This window comes from Clupea harengus, chromosome 16 (assembly GCF_900700415.2).
Source record: "Clupea harengus chromosome 16, Ch_v2.0.2, whole genome shotgun sequence".
In the NCBI taxonomy this organism is placed as follows: Eukaryota; Metazoa; Chordata; class Actinopteri; order Clupeiformes; family Clupeidae; genus Clupea; species Clupea harengus.
This window is the reverse complement of record NC_045167.1, coordinates 119,232-145,432: the sequence shown is the minus strand read 5'-3', so window position 1 is coordinate 145,432 and position 26,201 is coordinate 119,232. Positions and strand designations below refer to the sequence as shown.

General features: G+C 40.2%; 1 protein-coding gene across 1 annotated transcript in view; it reads left to right on the top strand.

Moving 5' to 3' along the window:
* Positions 1-26,201, top strand: part of dmd (dystrophin) — a 176,651-nt gene that overhangs the window by 51,584 nt on the left and 98,866 nt on the right. Inside the window, exons 19-35 of the mRNA XM_031582290.2 lie at positions 90-177; positions 1,325-1,566; positions 5,487-5,673; positions 6,518-6,663; positions 10,006-10,218; positions 10,727-10,840; positions 11,794-11,949; positions 12,094-12,264; positions 13,357-13,539; positions 13,714-13,848; positions 17,137-17,289; positions 22,756-22,917; positions 23,194-23,304; positions 23,784-23,957; positions 24,619-24,774; positions 24,870-25,040; positions 26,022-26,201. Coding sequence (XP_031438150.1) covers positions 90-177; positions 1,325-1,566; positions 5,487-5,673; positions 6,518-6,663; positions 10,006-10,218; positions 10,727-10,840; positions 11,794-11,949; positions 12,094-12,264; positions 13,357-13,539; positions 13,714-13,848; positions 17,137-17,289; positions 22,756-22,917; positions 23,194-23,304; positions 23,784-23,957; positions 24,619-24,774; positions 24,870-25,040; positions 26,022-26,201 — 2,742 coding nt within the window. The remainder of the gene's footprint in view (positions 1-89; positions 178-1,324; positions 1,567-5,486; positions 5,674-6,517; positions 6,664-10,005; positions 10,219-10,726; positions 10,841-11,793; positions 11,950-12,093; positions 12,265-13,356; positions 13,540-13,713; positions 13,849-17,136; positions 17,290-22,755; positions 22,918-23,193; positions 23,305-23,783; positions 23,958-24,618; positions 24,775-24,869; positions 25,041-26,021) is intronic.

The window sequence follows — 26,201 nt, the reverse complement described above, 5'->3', positions numbered from 1 at the left end:
TCACTTTGTGGTTGGACTCTTAAAATGGGTGACCAATGCAGCTGAATAATCGATTAAATATTGGATCTGTCCCCTATGCTCATTATCAGGCAATAGAAAGAGAGAGACCAGACAAGTTCCGGAAGCTTCAAGAAGCCACACGGTCAGCTCAGGCGCTCATGGATCAACATGATGGAGGTAAGATCACTATGGTAACATTTTTTACCTGTTCCCAACCTGTTCATCTCGGTTGATACACCCTGAATTCGTTCATTGTGTGAATTTATCAGGAATTTACGAGTGGTTTGATCAAGAACTTAGGTTAATGGTCAGCACCTTCTCCAATCAATCACTGTTACTGTAGCCTGATTTCACCTGAATTACGCCCCTTGACCAGGGGTGTTCTTGCTGGACGACGGTGGTACGCTGGAGCTTTGGCTGAAATACTGATATACTCACAACTGCCCCAAAACCGTAGTAGATGCGTCGCTCCAGCTCTGTCGTTCAAACCACCATGGCTCCAACAACGTTAATGACTCAGAATGTAATGTAGGGTAGAAATGAGTCCTGCACAGTTACTTGAGCAGCAGATGGAGTGCCCTCATACTTGTTGATAGTAATTGTTGAGAATGAAGAACTAACTCAAAATCAGTGTAGGAGAGTTGTGTTTGGTGTCCCGATACTGTATTAATTAGAGCCCATCACGGCCTGTCAGTTACCTGCAGACAGGCGGTTCTGTAATGAGTGCTAGACCTCTGCACACCGTTGCTCATTATGGAATGGGACTACTGCTCCCAATGTTTCTCAACGGCAAAACAGAACAGTTTTGAGACGTACAATGGGACATCCGATGATTCACTCCTTAGTGATTTCCTCCCATGGTTTTACCCCAAACTCCCTTTACATTTTCTCTCCGCTCTCCCATCAATACATTTGCATAAGTAAGAAAAGCACACCTGCAGTTTTACCCAGGTGCAGTCAGTCAACTTAGCACACCGTGTTTTCAGGCACAGGTTGTGAAGGAATTATTCCTCAAACTGATGCTAACAGGGAAGCACATCTGGCCCGGAGTTAGCTGTTTTGAGTTCAATTGCTCATGGTGCAATTTCTCTCTCCTGGGCCATCATGTCTAAAAGGCTTAAACAATAATGTTTGGTATTCTCTTATCTTTCTAAAAGGCTTAAACAATAATGTTTGGTATTCTCTTATCTTTCTAAAAGGCTTAAACAATAATGTTTGGTATTCTCTTATCTTTCTAAAAGGCTTAAACAATAATGTTTGGTATTCTCTTATCTTTCTAAAAGGCTTAAACAATAATGTTTGGTATTCTCTTCTCTTTGTACAGGTGGTGCCATAACAGAGGATATCTACCTAGCAGCCCAACAGCTGAGCAGTCGCTGGGAGGCATTCTGTGCCCTGCTGGTTGAGCGCCTGGCCTGGCTGGACTATCAGAGCCGTATTCTGGCCTTCTACAATCTGTATCAGCAACTGGAGCAAAGTGTGATTTCTGCAGACAGCTGGATCAGGTCGACGCCACTGCCCCCCAGTGAACCTGAGCCAATCAGAAATCAGCTGGACCGTTGCAGGGTAACACTCGCACACCTTTTACATTCTGTTTCAGGAAGGATGAAGATGTGTCGATTTGCACTCCGTAAGCTCAGTTTGTGTGATTTAAACATAAACATTGTACACCTGTGGATTTGGTGCAATGACAAAAACATGGTCACCGTGAGATCACTGTCAGTCTTCTGGTGATCAAGCCGGCCGGCCCACTGTAACCCAATGTCAAAATGACAAATAACTCATCTGATATTTGTCCTGTAACCCAATGTCAAAATGACAAATAACTCATCTGATATTTGTCCTGTAACCCAATGTCAAAATGACAAATAACTCATCTGATATTTGTCCTGTAACTGAAAAACTGGGCCCCTGAGTGTTAATACTCTTGCTGGCAACACTGACTTTACACCCTTCTAAAACTGATGAGAGGCGACCCCCATATAAAGGATGTTTTTTCATGATAACCCCCCTGTTAACTGCTAGAACCAGGAATAATCTTGAACAAACCATCTTACTCAGAGCTCCAATCTGTTTTCTGTCATTGACAACCTAAGTAGAGGCTTCAGCCCCTACAATGCTCTCGGTTTAGTTCATTAGGCTACTGAGTTACTCAGACGATATTGTTTTATTAACAGTTTTTAAAGTCATGAGGTGTTCTCTATCTATTTAGCCCACTAGCTGTGTAGCTGGGTAACGTAATCTCACAAAAGACTGTCATGAAAGACAAGATGTTTGGGAATGGACAGTAACTTTAGGACAGGAGAAGAAGTAGTGAGTTTACATTAGTGGTTCTCAAATTCTCTGGCCTTGGGACTCACAGTTAAGTTGTCAAGCCGTGATCCACATTCTATAGAAAATAGGCTAGTGGATACACATAGGCTTACACAATGTCACTTTACCTTTTTCAGGTGCTATATACAAAGATTGTAGTTTAAAACAATCCAACATTTACTAAAAATATTATCAGAATGTGAAGAAATTAACGTTTTGAACACATCTAAAACACGCCCATGTACTGTGTCTCACGGGTAATACTGCTTTGTACCTCAAGGAGCGATATTGAGTCACTAGGGAGAAAACAGTAATTGAGTTTGATTATCCTGTAGTTATTAGCAAGTCCACCGGTTAACTTTAGTGGTTAGCCTATCAGCTAGCTCATAATCGAGAGTGCTTAAATGAAGACCTACAGGGGTCTTTTTGGCTTAGTTGAGGTAACGTAATCAATCAGTCAATCAATAGCGATGGGAAAAAATAATTCAACTTGGCATCTTCACCACATTTGTCACAGATGATCTTCAGACCAAGCCTCACAAAAGTTATCGCATGAGTTTTTGATTGTTGAAAGGGTTCGTCCATGACGATTAAAACGTCAGTGAAGCCTCCAAAGATGAAGTGTGAGACCATATCTTCGCAATGATTTGATGTATCTCCAGCAAACATGATGATGATTTGACTACTCAGGGAAGCTACGATAAGAAAAACATGTTTTTGGTCATTATTCTTCCTAAATGTCCTAAATTGTGATTGTTAATTCAAGCCATATCTTTCGTGATCCTGAGGCCATCCCATTTTGACATTTCCTGTTTACCAATGGTAAATGTATAATGATGCAGTAATCACAGTTTTTAATTTTTTACACAAACCAAAAGCAGACACAAAATATACAAAAGGGATCAAAAGAATATAAAAGCAGTATCCTCCATGTGTAATGTAAACAAATGAGAGAAAGAAAACAAAAGGGAAAAGAAAAAAAGATATGAGCGTAAACAAGAGAAAGTAGATAGATTATTCAGAATGCAGGGCTTGCAGTGAATTCAAGAGATGAAAGGATCCCATCTTTTGAAGAACACCTTAGAGAGAGATACCTTTTCTCGAGTTTCATCCATAAGCCACTAAGATGTGGAGGGGTGGTTTGATCAAATTCAGCAGAGTAGAAAGTGCTTTCTAGCCAGCAAAGAGATTAACATATTTAACTGGTTGGAGGTAAATATATTTCGTACTTTGTGGACACCGAATATAGAAAATATATGGTAAAACATCTACTTTGACTGAGATGTTAGACATAATTGCAGTGTCGGCCAAGACAAAAGCATAAACTCAAGTTACAAGGAACAGAATGATATCTACCACATTGGTCATCTACAACAGGATATCTAAGATATACAAGCTTTTGGAAAGTTGGCGCTGCTGGTAGACCGAATTGGGAATACAGATCTGTATGTACATATGAAAAAAAAATGTATGCCATTGCTGGAAAGTGGAATCTATTACAGATGGGGGAATACACGGTTTCTTAGTAGTGGCATTAAAGAAGAGGCAGAGATAAACTTAAAATGTCATCTGAATTTGAATGTTCAAATGTGTATGAAACTGCTTGATTCTGTGTAAAGCCAGAGGGGTTGATGGGTAAAAAGGAAGGAAGTAAGTAAGGAGAACAGTGACGTAGAGGTAATGGTGAATCAGCCTCCACTCCAAAGAGCATTGGAAGAGTTGAACCAAACTTTATTTTTATTTATTTATTTATTTATTATTATTTAGTATTATCAGTGAACAGTTTGAAGTTTGGCATGTTTGGTAAGGAAAGACCTCTGCTATAAATTAAATAAATAGCTGCAGACAGGAGACTATCTGTGAGTAGGTGAACTGGAATACATTGGAGGTAGTGGACATAACACATCTGTGGTGTGTCCATCTAAAAGAAGTTCATCTTGTCACCTGGGCTGAGGGTAGCATTGTTTTACAGATTGTGATGCTAGAAAATGTAATACTATAATATTTGAAAATACTGAATAAGGAAAACGACATCATGTCTGTGCCAGGATAACAACCACATTTTATGTTTCAAAGGAAGAAAAAACGCGATTGTTGAAATGGTTTTTGGGTAACATTTTGTTTTTGGTGAAACGCTGTTTTACCTGTAGTCTTAGTGAAGCCTGTAATGGGTCTATGTGCCCACAGGACATTATTATTGCATCAAGAAACCTGAAGCCTTAGCTGAACATATCACTGCCAAAACTAACAGTGCCCCAATAACCTATAGACTTTTTTTTTTTTTTAAACAAACCTCTATCAAAGAGAAGGGCTATGCCCTTTTGAAGAAAACTTTCATAAAAAACGCATGATTTACATTTCCCAACACAAACTTGAGAGGATTTTATTTATTATAAGCAGCGCATAATTGGGAGTTCTTTGGGTTGGCTTTGATTTAAGTTCTTGATATGGACCACTTGGTTGGGAACAAATGTGTGGAGTTAAGTGCCTCTCGATGGAAAGCACAGTGTGTTGCCTGAACTCATGGAGACATGGCTTTTACTACAACCCTTGTATGCCTGCCAGTCACTGTTACAACCATATCTGTACAGACCCCGACATAAGGAACAGTTTTTTCCCTCTTGCCGTCACTCTTATGAACAGTTGACAAATGATTATATTTTATTATTATATTATATATTTATTTATTTTATCCTAAACTGTTGCATGCATATTTTTCAGTTTAAGTACATTGAGAGCAATTAAACCCAGAAAAAATTCCTTGTATGTGGAAATGTACTTGGCCAATAAAGATGATTCTGATAATCTCCTCAAATCACACAGCTATGTGTATGTACACTGGATTGTTATGAACACATTATCAGACTGTAGCCTTTGGTCCAAGGTATAATTGAATACCAAACGTGTATACAAAACAACCATTTACATGAGCGCCATCTTGGGCAATCCTCTATGCTTAAGTGAGTGGAAAAAGGACACAGGGAAAAAGGAATGGAGGGTTTGGTTATAATAACCAGATGATGGTATGAATGATTGCATCAAATTTGTGGTGGTTGCTGTAGATGAGAACAATTCAGGTTGAGGTGGGAACTGGGGTCTGTATGTCTGAAATGTTGACATTTTTCATGTTACATTTTGAATTCCATTTGTCTTATTTTGCAACCTTTTGACAGGATGAGATTGCACGTCTCACTGCTCTGGAGCCGTCTTTGGGTCAGCTGGAGAACCAGTTAGCTGAACTGAAAGGCACTGGGATGTCTGAGGAGCCGGTCTTCTTTGACACAGATGTGCCGAGTCTAACTGAGCATTTCTACGAGGTTCTGGAGGAGCTGCGCAAACGTGAAAGACAGTTAATTTTGGGTAAGGGTATCCATAGGATGATCAATATGACCTCAGGATGACCTCAGGCTTACCTGCGTGTGTGTGTGTGTGTGTGTGTGTGTGTGTGTGTGTGTCCTGTGTCGCCTCCATATATGCACGTGTGTGTTCCAGTGTTTCGTGTGCGCCATTAAAAACCTGACAAAGGTCTTAATTATTATAATACGCATGCAGACCAGTGAAATAGTGCTTCTTTGTGTTCAGTTGAGTAAGAATCTCAAGATCTCTACAGGATCATTAATGCCCCCTGTCCTTCGAGATGTGTCACTTTAGGAAGTTATAGTTAACCAAATCAATCAAATAAACAGTCGAATAACAATCGAAAACATAACCCTTCAATGTGTTCACTCATTCGGTAGAGGGCTTTATCCAAATCCTTTTACACTAATGGAAGGAATATATATTATCCGTATATTTGACCCTTAAGAAACAAACCCACGAGTTTGGTGTTTCTAGCGCATTCTGCCGAAAAAGGTCATAAAATCCAAGGTGTAAGGCCTTTGGTATTCCGACATTCAAGTGTCATAGGCTGTTCAATGGAACATAACTATTAATATGATGAATAATTATTAATAATATGAATATTAATATTTTTTTTCTGTTGAACTCAAATGTCAACAGTATTGTGCATGAGACTTAACCATGATTATGACCACCAAGAACATTCCATACAAGTTGAACTCTTCCCATCTTTCAGACAATGAGACGGAAGGGAGGGAAAGGCATAATCACTGTGTTCACTCAGTAGGAGGTAACTACTACTGGCTGTTTATGACTTTAATGGATACTAACCGCCACTCTATCTCTGTTCCATTCACGGATGCAGTGCAGGAGAGTTTGCCCCCTGCACGCTACAAGGAAACTGTGTCGACTCTTCTGTCCTGGCTGCAGCAGTGTGAGGCGAAGCTTGCTGCCCCATCAGCTGCTGTTACAGAACTGCCAATCATGGATCAACGACTCAAAGATGTACAGGTCTGTTTCTAACTGTTCTCTGCCTATGGTATGTCAGATGGAGACCGTGTGAAAACTGCCATAGGGGCTTCTATTTAAGAAATAGCTTGTTTATCCACAAACATACATAGATAGATAGATAGATATTTAATATATATTAATATATATATACATTTAATGCGTGTATAATATTTATCTATCTATATATATATATATATATATGCCGCAACTTTTAAAGACACAGTTTTTATACTTCAACATTAATTCATGAAATAATACCCCGCTAGTGGATACATGGATACACATGGATATACGTGGATACAACTTTTATTTTGAAACCGGAAACTGGGTATGCTGTCATTGACTTTTCTGAAGTATTTGTTAACTAAACCTCGCTACTGACAGATCGCCAGAGGAATACAGTGTCTCTTGCAGTAAAGGCTAGCAATCAGAGACGTCTGCATCTGTCCTCACTGGATGAGACCGTATTTTTGTGCACCAATGACGACGACTAATCACATTTGTATGACAGAAACGATCCTGTTTGATAAGTCAAAATAAAAAAAACGTATTAAAAATAGTAATATAAGTATCCTCCTGTTTTTTTCTGACTAGCTAACTCTCCAGTAACGTCTTCGTATGGCGGTCACTTAGAAGTGTTGGTTTACAACTAGCACCAGCCTCATCGTAGATATAGACAAAAGACATAGCTAGATCAATTCAATTTGAATGGATTGTAAACCCATGACACTTTTATTTGCAGAGATATGAAACATTTAATAATTGGTCTTTGAGCGACGTTCAATAAAGAAGATAAAAAGTTGTCAGCTTACAAGTGGTGGTGTTTGTATAGGTAGTCTGACATTAGATCCATTACTACCCTCTATCCCAAACCAAGATCATCTGCCACACACCCCTCTTTGCCTGTTTATACATTGAATGCTAAACAGTATCCTTTCAGGGAGTCACAGACACCCCAAATCTTAATACCCCATCTGACAGTTTTTTTTTAGGCATATACGGTTTCCAAAGTAACATGCCGTCAAATTCAATCATGGCCTCACCTACTGAAAGATTTTTCCATGGTCAAAGAAGTTTTAGGACGTTTTCCTGGAGGACACACATTGCAGTTTTTACCATGTCAATACCATGTACACTTTTTCCAAACTCTTCACACAGTGGTCTTAACAGACACACACCTCAGCAACCAACCACCAAAACACTTCATACTTCACTTAAAAGTGAGTCATGCTGCCGTAACTTTAGCAAATGTTTTCTCTCAGATTACAATGACCTAAAAAACACTAATGACTTGAAGCATTGCCAATTGCAAATATAGCATGTTGCATCTTGGAAATACATCAATCCAAGCCAAGTATCTGAAGACAGTGTTCATATGTTAGTTTGCTTCTCACAAAAAATGTAATTGCATTCTTCAATCACTGTCTTTCACTGATAGTCTATGATTAACATATAGAGCAGTACTGTAATAGTGGAAACAACTCTTCAGGAACAGCTACATCTATGCTTGCCTTCTGTAGAGATAGTAAGAAGTCTGCAAGCCAAAACAACTAAATAATCTAAATAAACTTTCTGCTAAAATAAGAATACTTTGTCTAATTCAAGCATATAACTTAATTTGTCTGTCCAAATACAGCATATTTACATCTACAGTAATCTCAATGACTGTAAATTAGATTTTTTTAATTAGAAATGATGGATACCCATGAGGATGTTTATTCCCACAAACACCTTCACCTCTTCCACAAATGTATTGCACCAGGATGCATTTGAAGAGGCATAGAGGTTGGTGTTTTCCACCAAATTAGCAAAAATGTTGGTTATCTGTATGGTTTAGTAGTGATAATATTTAAATATTAAGTTTAATATGTATTTATTTATTTACAAAATATATAACAAATACTAATTAGATACATTAAGAAGATATTAAATCTAATAAAAATACCTGCAGTACGGTTCAAAAGGTATACATTTGAACTTTAGGGTGTATGTAAAGCTATGTATTTTAATATTTGTAGATGTCACTAATACATATTTGAAATCATATTAACAAACAATTTATGCCCTTTCAAACAAAACAAACTTGTAATTGTAATTTTTCTTTTGTTTTCTAACTGTAACTGTTTGTTTACAGGATAACAGAAAATAAAGGAATTCTCTGTTTTTCGCAGTAATTTGCTGCAGTGTTCTAGAATTCTATTGGGGTGTAGACTAGTAGCGCCCCCTAGGCCTATTTCCTGACACTAAAGGGCGTTCCTGGGTTCCTAAACTAATCCCAGTAAAGTATATAATACATATAATTCTTTCTGACTTTCTGTTTAAATGTCTGTTGATATGTTTTACATGTGCTACGATTTAAACTATTAACTTAACTATTATTCAAATGAAATACCCTTTTTACCCTACACTCTATTACCCAATAATGGCTTAACACTAAGGAAATCCTCAGAACTCAGGTTGTTCAATTATCAAATATAAATATAGTTTACTGATTTGAATAAAAAAATAAATATTAAAAATCATCAATGTAAGAAATTCTTAATGAAAACAAAATAGGATACACCATGTATGAAAAGCTTTTGAATTAAATTAAATAACAACAAACCTCAAGTTTGAATGAACCTTCAAATGTACAGAAATCAAATAATTACAGTTACCTATACAGTCACTAACAGATATCCATATAATAGTAGCTAGTAGGATGAAGCTTCCTCAAGACCTAGTCTGCTCTGTCCCTGTTAACAAGCCCAGTATTATGTTTCCAGTCCAGCCTGTTGTTGATGTGAACACCCAGGTATCAGTAGTTCTCCACCTCCTCCACCTCTTTCCCCACAGTGGAAATGGTGTGCAACTTAGTCCTTAGTACATACACACAGTTGCAGGGTGTAGAAAGAGTATAGCCAGTGGTCTTACAACTTGTTTGGTGTGGTGTGGTGTGGTGTGGTGTGGTGTTTGTGTCTGCGAGTGTGTGTGTGTCTGTGTCTGTGTGTGCGTGTGTGTGTGTGGGGTGATAGTGGTGTGTGTGTGTGTGTGTGCGAGTGTGTGTGTGGGGTGGTCTTATTGTACTCAGGGTTACTATCATTAGGTTATGGATGCTTGTGATGGTACATACTAGCAAAGTAATGGGTAGGTACGCTGGCAATCGAGGTTTTTTGGGTGTATTCACTTTTTAAGTGGTAAACATACTTCAATCCTATCTGACAATTGTAATCCTATTTTCCAACCTTTCTTGCATGGACACACACAACCCAGCAATGTCAATAAAGAGAATGTGTTTGTTCATGTTGTCTGTGACTGAAATTCTGTGTGTGGTGTGTGTGTGTGTGTGTGTGTGTGTGTGTAGGGCTCAAGAGTACTCTGCAGGACCACCAGAAAGAGGTGGACTATCTGACGTGTACCGTGGAGCAGGTGTTCCAGAAAGCTCCTCCAGAGATGTGTCAACGCTATCGCCATGAGATGGATGCAATCATGACCCGCTGGAAAGGCTTGAGTGCGCAGCTGGATGAGCACTCAAGCAAGATACAGGGGCACATAGACAAGCTCTCACAGTTCCAGGTGGGTGTGTGTGTCGTTCTAGCCTGCCAACCCCTCCTCTCTGACTGTCTTAGTGATGGGTTGAATAATAATAGTCAGTGTAATTGTTTAGGTAAATTGTTCATGTCAAAAACAAATCGGAAATAGTTTGCAAGAGACTTGCCCAATGTCCCTGTAGGCTGACATGTACAGTAAGTAGATATGTTTGCATTCAGTAGCTGTTCATGTTGCAGCTGTTAAATGCAGCTCTAATTTCCATCTCTGGACTGCACTGCCCTGCCTCGGACTATCTGTGGTGGAGCTTCACCCCGACCGACCGACCGACCGACCGACCAACCGACCGATGTTCCAACATCATCGTTGTCATGGCTTCTGTGTTTCCTAACCCAACAGAATGACACTCAGACACTGTGTAAATGGATGGCTGAAGTGGAGGTGTTCTGTGTTTCTTAACCCAACAGAATGACACTCAGACACTGTGTAAATGGATGGCTGAAGTGGAGGTGTTCTGTGTTTCTTAACCCAACAGAATGACACTCAGACACTGTGTAAATGGATGGCTGAAGTGGAGGTGTTCTTGAATGAAGAGTGGCCAGCGCTGGGAGATTCTGAGGCTCTGCAGAAGCAGCTCGAGCAATGCACTGTGAGTCATTTTGCACTACACAGAACATTATATTCTTAGTTCAAAAATGCACACTGTAATTGTTTTAAGGCATGATTCATTTCAAGTAGTCATGAACATTAAGTATTGAAGGAGTCATATCATGGAAATGTGTTTTCCTTGGTACATTACAATGGTTTGGTTATGACCTGGTTTGGTTTTGGTTTGGTTTGAAACGTTTTGAAAGTCATTTATATGACACCACCTGTATTAACATATGACCACCCTAATCCTAGAAACATGGATAAGATAAATTAAGCTGGCTATCCAGGGTTAGGTAGATCTGTAGAACATCCGCTTTCATATAATGACCGATGTTGATGCTACATGGTCAATCACTACTTTTACAGATGTGGGTAACACAGGGTTGCAAAGGGGCGGAAGATTTCCAGTAAATTTCCAAATTTTCCAACTTTGAATATTCCCGGAAAGAAGGTGGCGTGAATGTGATAAAAGATAAATAAGTTGAAAGTATATGTAAACCACCAATATTCTTCAACTGGTTATACTTTAGCTTGTTGATTTAGCTTGTGGCTAGCTAATTAGCTGGCTGGGAAGTGCCGGGGAGGTATGCTGCTATGTATATTAAATATAGTTTCAGGGACGCAGGGTTATACCTGCCAAAAACATTAGCTTCCTAGGGTTAGAAATCTCAGGGGTCATTTAGCTGGGGTTAATGTAGACAGACTTGTGTTCCTGCGGTAGAGGACATTTAACTAGCTGAGGTCCAACTTGGAGGCATTTTTGGGTGTTTTCCCTTTTTGTTTACTCACAACCATATGAGCAACAAAGGACCATGAGCTTCATGGCTGGGCCTTCAATCATTTTAGTTTTTTGTAGCAGGAAAAAAAATATCTTGAACTCCTTGAATCTAATGCATCTGCATGGAATGCATCTTTAGTTATTCGTATTTATTTCTTTTCTTTTTCAACTAGGCATTAGTGAATGACATCCAAACCATCCAGCCGAGTGTGAACGGCATTAATGACGTGGGCCAGACCCTGAAGAGTGAGGCAGAACCTCCGTTTGCTGCTAAACTGACTAAAGAACTGGATGAGCTGAACACACAGTGGGAGAACATTTGCAAACAGGTAAAACGTGACGGGTGTACCCATGTTTTACTACACATATACTACTCGAGGATAGATAACCTTTGATTTGTTTGTATTTTTGAAATATTTTAGGGGCTTTCTGTCCATATATTTAGGTATGCATGCCTCCAATCTGTGTTTTAGGCATATGCAAAGAAATCGGCCCTTAAAGGGGGTCTTGATAAGACCGTGAGCCTACGGAAGGAGATGCAGGAGATGCAGGAGTGGATCACGCAAGCAGAGGAGGACTATTTGGAGAGGGACTTTCAGTACAAGAGCCCTGAAGAGTTACACAAAGGCGTGGAAGAGTTGAAGGTAAGTGTGTCGTAGTATTCTACACATTTCTGATCAAACCAAAGTGTTGACCCTCACTCTATGTGTATATGTGTGCTATATACACACAGATACACAAATCATACCACTGGGGAAGGGGGTGGGGGTTATGCAGAATATGGCACTTGGGATTTTTGAGGTGGTAAATGCATTCATTTGGGTTTTCATTTTCTATCACTATTAAGGGTGGGAAAGGAAAATCTAATTTTGATTGACAGACACATCATTGTGATTAGCCAATCAGATTGTTGTAATTCTGTGAGGGGGTGCAGTCGGTTTGAAACGTCATCGACCAAGGCCTTCTCTGCAGACCAGGGGTTCTTCTGCAGGCCTATGTTGAATTCTTGCTCTGGTAGGAAAGGGCGACGAAGCCGAAAACATGACGACATGATAATAATCAATCGATATTGATCATTGTTGATCATTTTACAGACCTACAGTCCATGTTGGTAATCCAATCATTTTTTTGTAAAATCCAACGAATTGCTACTCACAATCCTCTAGTTTTTCGGTTAGTGTGTGCTTTAAAAAAACCTCTGGTGTTTGTACACAGTCCTGGGTCTGTAGATGGGAGTGGCTTGGACCGAGCCATAAACAAGTCCAGCCAATCAGCACATTGTCTCAGTAGCACAGAAGGGAGGGGTGTCATTTGATTGGCTGTAGAGCTCAAATATCAACAACCTTGGAGGCGCTTTCCAGAGCCCAGAGCCTGAACCCCCCTGGAGCAAGCACAAAAGTGACAGGGGCAAGGAAGAACCTCTGTTAACAGGGAGAAGCCTTGAGAAGAACTTCTCTCAGAATCTACTTATAGTCGGCCGGGTAGAGGTAGATAGAAAAAGGGGAGGGAAATAAAAGGCCATCTAACATTTATGACCTTGTCATTGTGATGTCAAAAGGTAAGAATGAGAAGACTTGAATATACAGAGGGGAATGTTAACACCCCTCCCCATCTTAACATAAACACTTTTCCAAACGGCAAGGCAAGCCTCAAAATTATGAGAGAAATTATGCTTGATCTGTTATTCCTCTGCATTTTGTTCAGCCACTCTTGTCACTTTCTGTTTTCCCCACCAGAGGGCGCAAGAGGAAGTGAATCAGAAGGAACAGAAGGTGAACTTGTTGACAGACAAGGTGAACAGCTTCATTGCTAAAGCTCCTCCGGCTGCCCATGACTCCTTGAAGGCAGAGTTAGACATCCTGACGGGAAACTACCAGCATCTGTGCAGTCGCCTTAATGGCAAAAGCAAGACATTGCAGGTGCCAATACTTTGCCTTCTATTTTCTTTGGTCTCGGTGTAATTTAAAATAAGTGAATTATTTTTAAATTACTTTTAATGTTACCCACAAATGTTAATATGTGCTTGTTTGGTATATATGTTATAATGGACATCGGTATGTGTACATACATGACTTTTCTATTTTCTATTTCAGGAAGTATGGGCCTGCTGGTGTGAGCTGCTGGCATACTTACAGCAGGAGAACAGCTGGCTGGATGAGCTGGAGAAGAAGCTGGATGAGCTGGAGAACATCGAAGGAGGAGTGGAGGAGCTCACAGAGGCGCTGGAGGTATGCACTCATGACGACCTCCCCCAATACATACCAAAACACAACCAGTGTAGCCTTAACATGCACTCATGACCTCCCCTAATACATACCAAAACACAACCAGTGTATCACGACCCCCCCCAATACATACCAAAACACAACCAGTGTAGCCTTAACATACTGGAGGTATGCACTCATGACGACCTCCCCCAATAAATACCAAAACACAACCAGTGTAGCCTTGACATACTGGAGGTATGCACTCATGACGACCTCCCCCAATACATACCAAAACACAACCAGTGTACTGGAGGTATGCACTCATGACGACCTCCCCCAATACATACCAAAACATAACCAGTGTACTGGTCCTCCCCCAATAAATACCAAAACACAACCAGTGTAGCCTTAACATAGAATCTTGACTCATTCACATTCAAACAGTTTATTCAAATGCTGTTCTCTATCATGGTTTCTACACTGTATTAGAAGCTGCAATGGCTGTGGTGTCTTCATAGACACCGTGACCTCTTTTGAACAGTAGGGTGTCTTCATAGACACCGTGACCTCTTTTGAACAGTAGGGTGTCTTCATAGACACCGTGACCTCTTTTGAACAGTAGGGTGTCTTCATAGACACCGTGACCTCTTTTGAACAGTAGGGTGTCTTCATAGACACCGTGACCTCTTTTGAACAGTAGGGTGTCTTCATAGACACCGTGACCTCTTTTGAACAGTAGGGTGTCTTCATAGACACCGTGACCTCTTTTGAACAGTAGGGTGTCTTCATAGACACCGTGACCTCTTTTGAACAGTAGGGTTTCTTCATAGACACTGTGACCTCTTTTGAACAGTAGGGTTTCTTCATAGACACCGTGACCTCTTTTGAACAGTAGGGTGTCTTCATACACACCGTGACCTCTTTTGAACAGTAGGGTGTCTTCATAGACACCGTGACCTCTTTTGAACAGTAGGGTGTCTTCATAGACACCGTGACCTCTTTTGAACAGTAGGGTGTCTTCATAGACACCGTGACCTCTTTTGAACAGTAGGGTGTCTTCATAGACACCGTGACCTCTTTTGAACAGTAGGGTGTCTTCACAGACACCGTGACCTCTTTTGAACAGTAGGGTGTTTTCATAGACACCGTGACCTCTTTTGAACAGTAGGGTTTCTTCATAGACACCGTGACCTCTTTTGAACAGTAGGGTGTCTTCATAGACACCGTGACCTCTTTTGAACAGTAGGGTTTCTTCATAGACACCGTGACCTCTTTTGAACAGTAGGGTGTCTTCATAGACACCGTGACCTCTTTTGAACAGTAGGGTGTCTTCATAGACACCGTTACCTCTTTTGAACAGTAGGGTGTCTTCATAGACACCGTGACCTCTTTTGAACAGTAGGGTGTCTTCATAGACACCGTGACCTCTTTTGAACAGTAGGGTGTCTTCATAGACACCGTGACCTCTTTTGAACAGTAGGGTTTCTTCATAGACACCGTGACCTCTTTTGAACAGTAGGGTGTCTTCATAGACACCGTGACCTCTTTTGAACAGTAGGGTGTCTTCATAGACACCGTGACCTCTTTTGAACAGTAGGGTTTCTTCATAGACACCGTGACCTCTTTTGAACAGTAGGGTGTCTTCATAGACACCGTGACCTCTTTTGAACAGTAGGGTGTCTTCATAGACACCGTGACCTCTTTTGAACAGTAGGGTGTCTTCATAGACACCGTGACCTCTTTTGAACAGTAGGGTTTCTTCATAGACACCGTGACCTCTTTTGAACAGTAGGGTGTCTTCACAGACACCGTGACCTCTTTTGAACAGTAGGGTGTCTTCATAGACACTGTGACCTCTTTTGAACAGTAGTGTTTCTTCACAGACACCCTGACCTCTTTTGAACAGTAGGGTGTCTTCATAGACACCGTGACCTCTTTTGAACAGTAGGGTGTCTTCATAGACACCGTGACCTCTTTTGAACAGTAGGGTTTCTTCATAGACACCGTGACCTCTTTTGAACAGTAGGGTGTCTTGTGGGCCCGTTCCCTTTGACCTATGTCATTAAACAGCACTAGAACATCGGCAACAGTGTTTCGGTGATGCTGTTTTAAAGGTACAGTCTACAATTTCGGCAAAAGGTTGTTGTTAATATTTGAGCTCAAAAGCCAATCAAATTGCACTTCTCCCTTTGGTGTTCCTGAAGCAACATATTGATTGGTTGGAATAGTGTATAGGTCAGAGGTCAGTCTGAGGTATTTGGCTGTCGTGGCTCTGAAGGAGAACAGCAGCTAGAGGACCACGAGGAGGCAATTTAACAAAAACTGTATTAGTCTAGAATTTTCTAGATTGTACCTTTTTAAGTCCTTAAAATCTCTGCCTGTGACTTTCCAGCTTTCCATGCTCAAAATAAATAGAGCAATGAAAAAGAATATATAATCATATATCTTTACAGAGCCCAGAGTGTAAGCTGTAAGTAGAGGGTTTCTGCAGGTAGATCAGGTGAATAAACGGCAGCAGCTCTCCACAGTGGAGTCTACAGTAGATGGGGAAGAGAAGAGGAAGTGGACAGGGCTAGGCTGCCTTATTAATGTATATTTAACTATAGGTGGACAGGGCTAGGCTGCCTTATTAATGTATATATAACTATAGGTGGACAGGGCTAGGCTGCCTTATTAATGTTTATGTAACTATAGAGGAGAGTAAGTGCACAGGGCTAGGCTGCCTTATTAATGTATATGTAACTATAGGTTGACAGGGCTAGGCTGCCTTATTAATGTATATGTAACTATAGGTTGTGATGATGAGGAACAATGTCATCACAGCCATCAGGATGACAAACCCAGATGAGGGATGAACTAGGATATTAACCCTGGTCACCTTAGGCACCCTAAGAGAATGTCAAGTCATATGGCCACTTCATCAATATCAACAACATAGTGCAATATGATGTGTGTGTGTGTGTGTGTGCGTGTGTGTGTATATATATATATATATATATATCATGTGATATATCAGATATGGGGGCTAATTTTCAGTAGATTCTAATGTTTGAGCACCACTTAGAATACGATAAATGCAAACAGTCTTGATCCCTTTTAATTTTATGTGTAGGATTTACAGTAGGAATGAATCAATGTAGGGGAGTGTGAAGACTTATCATGATGATTGTGTATGTAAGGGGAAATAAGCGTTTGTGTAGGGATTACTGGTCCACAGAATTATTTATGTGTTTGTGCCTCAGTATATTTTCAGTTTTATACAGTATATAACCATTTTTGTTTTGTTTCCTTTGTATGCAAATATGATAGGGTCTGGAGCTGTTTGTGCGGGACCACCCAGACGAGGGACGCACGCAGATCCAAGAGCTCTCTCAGACACTGATCGATGGCGGGGTGATGGACGAACTCATCTCACACAAACTGGAGGCGTTCAACACCCGCTGGGATGAGTTGATGCAGAGGGTATATTTTTGAAATTTGTTTCTTGTTTCATGTTAAAAACAGTAATTAATATAGTAATTACCTTTTGAAAAAGTATTGGGTAGGGAAAATATAACAAGTCTAATAGTTTTTGAACTGAGTATAATCTGAAGAAGGGACAATCAAAATAGATGTCAATGTCAATGCCAAGACTTTTTCAAAAGGTAACTTTTATATTCCCTCATGTAACAGATGCTTATATGAAGTGATGGTGCTTTACAGAGCTTGAAGTCTAAACCCCCCAAAAGCAGGCACACAAACATGAACCACCAGTAGCAAACAGGAAGAGACCTTCAGGAGAATGTCATGGTACAGAAATAGAAAGATTGAGATTGGAGTAGGACAACTCATAGTGGTAACACATTAGTTTAGGGAACATATGTTAAACAATTTCCAATTTCTTATTCTCAATGAATATTTAATTTATTCTTGGAACATCTTTAATCAAAAACGAGTTGGTCTCAACCTAAGCTTACTGAAATATAATGAGAATAAAAATAGAAAGTTTGTAGCCTCCTAATACACCAAATGCAGAAATGGTAATTGTACTCCCCCAGGCTGCTAGTGGTGACTGGGAGGCAGGGCCTCTGTTCTAAAGTGGAAACTGGTTCAAAAGCAATGATTGATCTTTGATGGGATATCATCTATACCATATATTGGAGACCAGTCTTGGATTTTAGTCAGTCAAGATCCAGGTTTTAATCTTATACAGTGGTGGCCAACCAAGGGAGACAAAGCCTGAAGGTCCACTCATAGCTTCACCTCAGACTCGTCTAAATTATTCCTTGTAAGATTTGCTCCTAAAAGCTGAGTTTAGGGGTGTTACCGTCTATTCAAATAAGCCCTGGATAGAAAGCTTTGTCCCGACCTGGGGGGGAAGGTGAGACCAATGTCGCACCTCACTCCCCTGGACAAAATCAAGTATATTCACCCAGGAACTGTCCACATGCTCGTGGAATCCAAACAAAAGTAACAATTATAACTATGCATAATAAACATTGAATTATTGACTATGGCATATTCTTATTAACTATACCGGTCCCTTCATCTTCAATAAGTGACACCTACATAGTATATCATTACTGACCCAACGTATGTTCCCTGTTCTGAAGTGATCAGACTGAAATCATGAAAATGGCCCACTATGACTAGACACATTCATCCTTAATGAACTGTAAATATTTCATTATTCCTTCAAAACAGGTTCCTTGTTCTAAAGTGAAGGCTGGTCATTTGTTCTAATGACAATGTAAAAAGGATGAAATCCTTGTGCGAGTTTGAAACCTTTATTTAGAAAAGAAGAAATAATAATTCAGAACATACGACATGCATCCAAAGTATGCCACTACATTCCTTGCCCACGGTGGTTCCACAAGCCAGAGACCTTTTCAATAGCCTTAAGCCTTTATCAGGATCTGTCTTGGGAGACTCCAAGATGGACTTGTTGGTAAAGTAAAGTGTTACCAGCATAGTTTTAGTCTAGAGGGGGATATTTTGTATGTTTTACAATTTGACTGACTTATGGGTAAAATTTTACAGCGTTCTTTCTTCTCTCATAATCAGGCTCTTTCAGTCTCCCAAGACTTTTTATGTGCATTTTGTGAGTGCTTATACTCAACTATTTGTCCCCAAATGAATGCAAGTCGGAGCTGCTCGTGGAAGCCTACACTGGCAAATATAATTGGTGCACCTTGCTGAGGGGCTGAAAAAGAGAGTGGGGAAAAGGAGACCGTGACCTCTCTTATCTTGGAGGCTCTATTTGCCCTGACCAGGTTCAGAATGTGGGCACAGCAGTGCACAGAGAGGGTCTGTGGCCTCCTTTACTTTCACTTGCACACCCCGCTCCAGCCAGATGCCATGATGGCTGCTCCATCGTGAAGTAAAACATTATTGATAGTCTTGTTATTAAAAATAAAAAGTTACCTTAATACATTTAAGTATATATTAGTGAACTATGCTGATATAATGAGGCTAGTGTTTATGTAAGCTCTGGAAATGCTACATGGAAAAAAAATTGAATTACTGATTCATGAATTGTCTATAGGACTATGTTTTTCTAAAGTACATAAAGCAGTCTATTACACAGTAGTAGAGTACTTCAAGCATCACTAGCATATTAAATCAACCTACACATAAACACTCACAGATGCCCTTTAGCTGACTTACGGTCATGTGATGGCAGTAATTATAGTATAATGACATAATGCTCTGGAAAGATAAAAGGCTTATATGAGTTCCAGTCATACCACTGTATGTAAGCCTCAAGGATGTGTAGTGGTGTGGTCAGTGTCTTACTCGTTTATAAAGGAGAGGAAAAAGTAAAGCTCTTTGATGGAACACAAGTGTTTGTGAGTATCTATATTTGCTTGATGTGAAATAATTTAAGGACAAAAAATAATTTTGAATATGGACTAAACCATACCAAACCAACAGAGGAAAAAAAGTGTATTTCAGCTTTGTTGTAGAACATTGAACCTTGTAGAAACCACAACGCATCTATGTAGTGCCCCCTATTGACAAAATGTGATGACATTGGCATGCGACCAAAAATGCTTTTACAATTATTGTAATAGTGGATGTTAATATACAGTTAGGTCCATAAATATTTGGACATTGACACAATTTTCAACATTTTGGCTCTGTACACCACCACAATGGATTTGAAATGAAACAATCAAGATGTGCTTTAGGTGCAGACTTTCAGCTTTAACTTGAGGGTATTTACATCCAAATCAGGTGAACGGTGTAGGAGTTACAACACATTTTATATGTGCCCCCCCTTTTTAAGGGACCTTTTTAAGGAGCTACAGGGGGAGAGTGTTGGGGTGTATTGGGGAGATACAGGGGGAGAGTGTTGGGGTGTATTGGGGAGATACAGGGGGAGAGTGTTGGGGTGTATTGAGAGTGTTGGGGTGTATTGAGATACAGGGGGAGAGTGTTGGGGTGTATGGTCCAAAATTTCCTTCGGGATTAATAAAGTATCCATCTATCTATCTATCTATCTATCTATTGGAGCGCCACATTGTGGCTGGTACATAGTTCCAAACTGGTACATATTTTCAATGTACCATTGTGAATGAGCCTATTACATTTCATGAAGACTGGCCATTTACACTGGCAAAAACCCGTTGGAAGCTGACGTTGTGTGTCCAATGTAGCTTTTAAAATGGCATCGAACTGAAATAAATCTGCAAATGTGGCTAGGTATACAGCGAGCATACCAGGCAACCAGAACGTATGATAACGGTTTAAGTGTTGCCAGCACCTGTGGTCTTGGAAGAAGGACATAGGCCTACTGAGATAGAAGGGAATCACCTAAATGTAGGTTATGTTTTTATCAGCCAAAAGCGCTATTTTACTGTTTATATATAGTTATATAGTTACAATAGTGCAAAAGAAAGACAATTGCACCCCATAGCATTTGAGCTAAAAATGCTGTTCAGTGATGCTCAGTATTGAAACAGCGTTGACTAGTAGCCTACAACTGGTACACAGACACTGTGAGCTGCACAGTGCGAATGTGGCAGTCTCTCACTCTCACTGCACAGCAGTGTAATGGACTAGTCATTATTATTCTGTGCTATTAGGAGTACAAATCTGTGAGATTCCGTGTCACAAACGTGAGACATGCGACATGTTGAAAACGGAAAAAAATGTGAGACTTCACAGGTATGACTACAAGTCATGCTATACTTTGAGGAATGAAAGATCAGATGAGATGCTTAAGTTACATCTGAGGCAGGAAAGGCTTATGTGTTAATCCGTTTATTCGAATAAACCACACCCTCACTCATGGATGTTTCTTGCCATGTCTAACCCAGTGCTACGATATGTGCACCACCATGTAGTCTTTTTTCCACCAATTTCCACTCAGAGACTAATGTTTTTGGGATTGACTTCCATAGAGTTCCACTGTCAAAAGCCATGATTCAATATAGCTGCCGAACCAGAGGCCAATGTGGCACCTACGTAAATGTTTAAGTAGCCAAAGCAGTCGTCAATGAACACGATACACACGATGAATTCCCCAAGACAAGTTAGGCTGCTAAAGACACAAAGCCAACACGTGGCAGAGGCAACTCTCTGTATGATTATTAGACAGATTATTAGATTTTTTTTATTATTAATTTTTTTTTTTTTGCCTGGACCCCAGGAAGAATAGTCTCCACCATGGTGTAGACTAATGGGGATCCTTAATAAACAAACAAACAAACACAATACATTCAGACATTCACTCCATTCTGGCTAAGCTGCAGAATGTTATCCTGTAGTGATGTACTATGTATGTTGATTATTACAATTTTATACACAACATTTGAAAACTGACAGTAACAATAGCTGCGTGGCCCCCTAACTACAATCTGGACATAGTACACACAACACACAACTAGTTATTCTCAAAACGAAATAAACTCATTGTATTGTGAGGCATTGTATTTTGAGGAAATTTCATTAGATGCTGAAGATTTGCAAAAACATGCTTTTACAACATGCTTTTAAAATTTCACTAGGTTAGTAATGTATTACATTTGATATAGTAAAGACATTTGACCTTCCCACAAACTTAATAACTTTCTGCAAAAAAATAATAATTATGACATTGGTGGGAAATTGGTTATTACGTTTGAGGTAGGCAACAGTTTATACTTTTCAGGGAAGTTATTAAGTTTGTGGTGTTATTATTTTAAAAAGTGCAGATTTGTATTACGTTTGTGTGTGTAACAAACCATTCTTATAAATGCCTTTCTTCAGAAGAGTAAGATTTTTTTCCATTTGAAGGGGGAAAATCACTGAATAGAACCCTGTGTGTGTGTATGTGTGTGCATTTGTGGCTTATGTGGAGATGTTGTCTGTGAAAAGAGCTGATGATTACCTGAGCTAAATATAGATTGTTAACCTGAGGATTACTCTGTAAGCATTTGTTTCTCTACGTGTGTGTGTGTGTGTGTGTGTGCGGGAGGGGGGGGGGGTAGGCTTTGATTGATTGATTGATTGGTTGGTTGTTCTGTCTGTCAAGTTGAGGGATGATGTAACAGTGGAGAGGTAGCCCTGCACTGGTCATTGAGCGGATCTTGTCTTTATATGTTGTCGAGTAACAGTTCTGTAAAGTCTTACTGTGTTACTACAGAAACATGAGGTACCACACATTTAAGGTAATATACACTGATTATATTTGCAACAGGAATGTGTTAGGAGTAGCAGCAGTGTGAACTGTCAGTGTGTTTTGTATTGCTTTGTAGGATAAGACACTAGCCCTGGCAAGGATTTGATGTTTGTACTGTATGTGTGTGTCTGTGGGGAGGGGGCTTTTGTATATGACTTTAGGTGACTCGTGCCAACATTGGGTTTGTACTGACTACATTTCTGGTGCCTTGCTATTACTTCACATGTGTAATGTGAGCTTTTTTTGGCACTTTGGCCCCTAAAATATGTCATTTCTGTTATTAGAGTGTATATCGTCAGCAGGAGCTTGAACGGCGTCTTCAGTGGGCCCAGGAGAATGATAAGACTCTGCAAAGAATCAATGATTCTCTTAACACCACGGACCGACACCTTACTGCTTACCTCAACGATCATATTGATGCTGCACAGATTCCACAGGAGGCACAGGTGTGTACGATGTTCAATTGATCGTTGTTTTTGATACCTGCTTAGTACACATGTTTTGTCCCCCACACACACATACATACACAACATATAAACAGACAGGATTGACATAATGTCCTTTCCAGTCTTTTCTTCAGAGATGTTTTACGTGTCCTCTACAGACGCATGCAAGTGATGCACTGGTCCACTAGCAAAAAAAAACGTACAAACTGCAATATGGCCATAAAGGTTAAACGTATTTGAAAGAATATCAGGCTAAAGATCTTTCTTCTTCTACAGAAAATCCAGACAGACCTGGCAGAGCATGAGGTGATTCTGAATGACATGGAGACGAGGCTGAAAGATGCAGAGTTCTCCGAGTGCATCAAAGGACATCTGGATGCTACATATGTAAGTGGAGTTAGCCAACACAAATGATCGTAGTCGGACACACAGGCTCATCCTTACACACTTACAAATAGTAAGGAATATCTACAGATTATATTTAAGATGATTAATGACAGGATATGAACAGATTTTTATGGCATGGCCATGTCAGTCAAATGGCTGAAGATTCAAGTCAAATATTACAAGTGCATTTAAAAGTAATCAGTAACATTTTCAAAAAGGTAAGCTGTGCAGGTGTTCCTGTAGTTCAACTGGTAGAGCAACAACACCTCAAGGTTTCATTCCTAAGGAGCACACATACTGATACAAGTGTATGCACTGTAAATAAATCTGATGTTCAAATGGTAAATGATAAATGATGTAATGGTAAATGATGTAATGGTAAATGATAATTATGTAATGGTAAATGATAATGCTTCTTTCGATGTCATCAACTGGACAGCTGCATGTCATTTATTATCTTCGCTGTTTTTCTCTTGCAGAAAAAGCTGCATGAGGTAAACGCCAAATTTAGGTTGTTCCAGAAGCCGGCCAACTTTGACCAAAGACTCCTGGAGTGTGAGAATGCCCTCGCCGCGGTCAAGGCACAGTCCGGTGTGTTTGCAGTCCGCAGCATTGAACAGGACGTGTTGCAAGCACAGCTGGATGAGTGCATGGTGAGAGCTGAGGATGGATCATCTAATACTACAGGCTGATGTGTCACAGTGGGCAAAACATACACTGGCATTCAAACACATGGCCTGGCACAAGACATGGCATTCAAACACACGGCCTGGCACAAGACATGGCATTCAATCAGTGGTTTGCTTTGATTTCTGATGGACCCATCACGCAAAGTGGTGAAACTTTTGTGTGCCTTAGGAGTGGATCGAGGCAATACAACTAGTTAATAGTATGCCATTGAAGACATGCACTGTTACAAACTCTATTCTATATATGAATCCCAAACATTTGTCTCTACCATTGTACCGTGTTCTTGCTAGTTTGTGCAACACAATTCTGATACTATTTCTTGTGCACTGATTTTATTCCCATGTACAGTATGATCCTTGCAGTTACTGTTAGTGATCCTCTACTACTGGTGAGCAATCACACTAGTCTGGCTAATATTTTCAGTTAAGTTGTTCACTCAACAACTTTCCAGTGATTTAAAAAGCACAAAAAAGAAAAAGTAGTTAAAACCTGGGGTATGCAAAAAACTGTTGACTGGCAGTGTACATTCGGTTACAAGAGTTATACTTTGTAAAGGGTTACAGTTAACCGAAAACATCCTCTGCATAACACTCCTAAGACTATGTTCTCCTCTCTTTTCTGTAGAAGCTGTATAAAAGTCTGAGCGAGGTAAAAGGAGAGGTGGAAGGAGTGATTAAGGCCGGGAGGCAGGTGGTGCAGCGGCAGCAGACGGAGAAACCCAAAGAACTCGATGAACGTCTTACAGCACTCAAGCTGCTATACAACCAGCTGGGAGCACAGGTCAGTGAGCAGCACCGTTTGAAATCACACAGATTTAATGTCAAACGTCAAATTGTTCCATTTAAATGATGTTATGTTGGTGGATTGATTGACAGGTGACGGAAGGAAAGCAAGGGCTTGAGAAGAGTCTGAAGTTGTCAAGGAAACTGCGTAAGGAGTTGAACTGCCTGACGGAGTGGCTGGCGGCCACGGATGCTGAGCTTACACATCGCTCAGCGGTGGATGGGATGCCCCGAGACCTGGACGCAGAATTGGCCTGGGCGAAGGTACAACACCTTTAAATCCACATGAGCACACTACTGTAGATGTAGGGGGGCTGCTGGCGTTATGCTGAAGAAGTCATTATGTGTTCATTACTTTGTTATAAAGCTGTGTGCGTTCATCATCGGTATTTCTCAATCACGTGTCAAACAACAATGTAAGTGTGGAATGCGAGTGACAAGGTGATGTGAGTGCAGTTGGGAAGGAACAAGAAAGACGTTATTGATTAGTAAAAACAGGTTAGCTTGCCAGTATAGCAGTTTTTAAAAGTTTGACGAGATCAGAATACAGCTGTGTTAGAATTGTGTTGGAGTGTAACAGTTTTGCCATATACAAACAGTAGCACCACTCCAAATGACTTAAACGGAACCCATATTTTTCAGCATGGCATATGTATGTAGGGCCACCAAGTGGTTGAATTCAACCTTCTCCTCGCATTCTTTCTTTATCATCTTAAAATAGGTCTTTAATAATAATCAATCATTATTGATATTGACTGGTATAAAAACGTTTGTGTCTATACCACCAGGCCCTAGGCCCTACATACACCGTTTAAAAAGACAATGAAGGTACATTTGAAAGACAGTTTAGATTGTCTGTCATTTCTGCATTTGTGTATGGGTTTTGACTGTCAACATTTCTAAATAGGCAGAACATTTAAAACTTGTCAACCGAATGCCTGGTAAGAATGCTCATTAAAAAAACACCTAATATATCCATAATCAGGACATTTGAGAACAGTTTAGCATTAATTGTGTTAAATAGGCTCCTGCCCTCCACTTTGGCCCTGAAGTGATGAGGGTCAGCCACAGCTCTTACAAGCATTGTTGGAATTGATATTATAAACATAAAGATAACTGTTTGACTGAAGTTCAGAGCCAGGCTATAATTTTTTTTTTTTGTGAATATTTGTTCTTTCAGGATACTTCCACAGCATATAGAACAGATTAGAGGAGAGCTGAATGTTTGTGTGTTTGCATGTGCAGGCAACCCATCATGAGACAGAACAGAAGCAACCTCAGCTGGCTGTGGTGCGTGAGCTGGCAGAGGCCCTGAAGACCGTGTTAAAGGATCAGGAGTGTCTGGTAGAGGATAAGGTCAGCCTGCTTAACTGCAACTGGATTGCTGTCACATCACGAAGTGAGGAGTGGCTTAATCTGCTACAG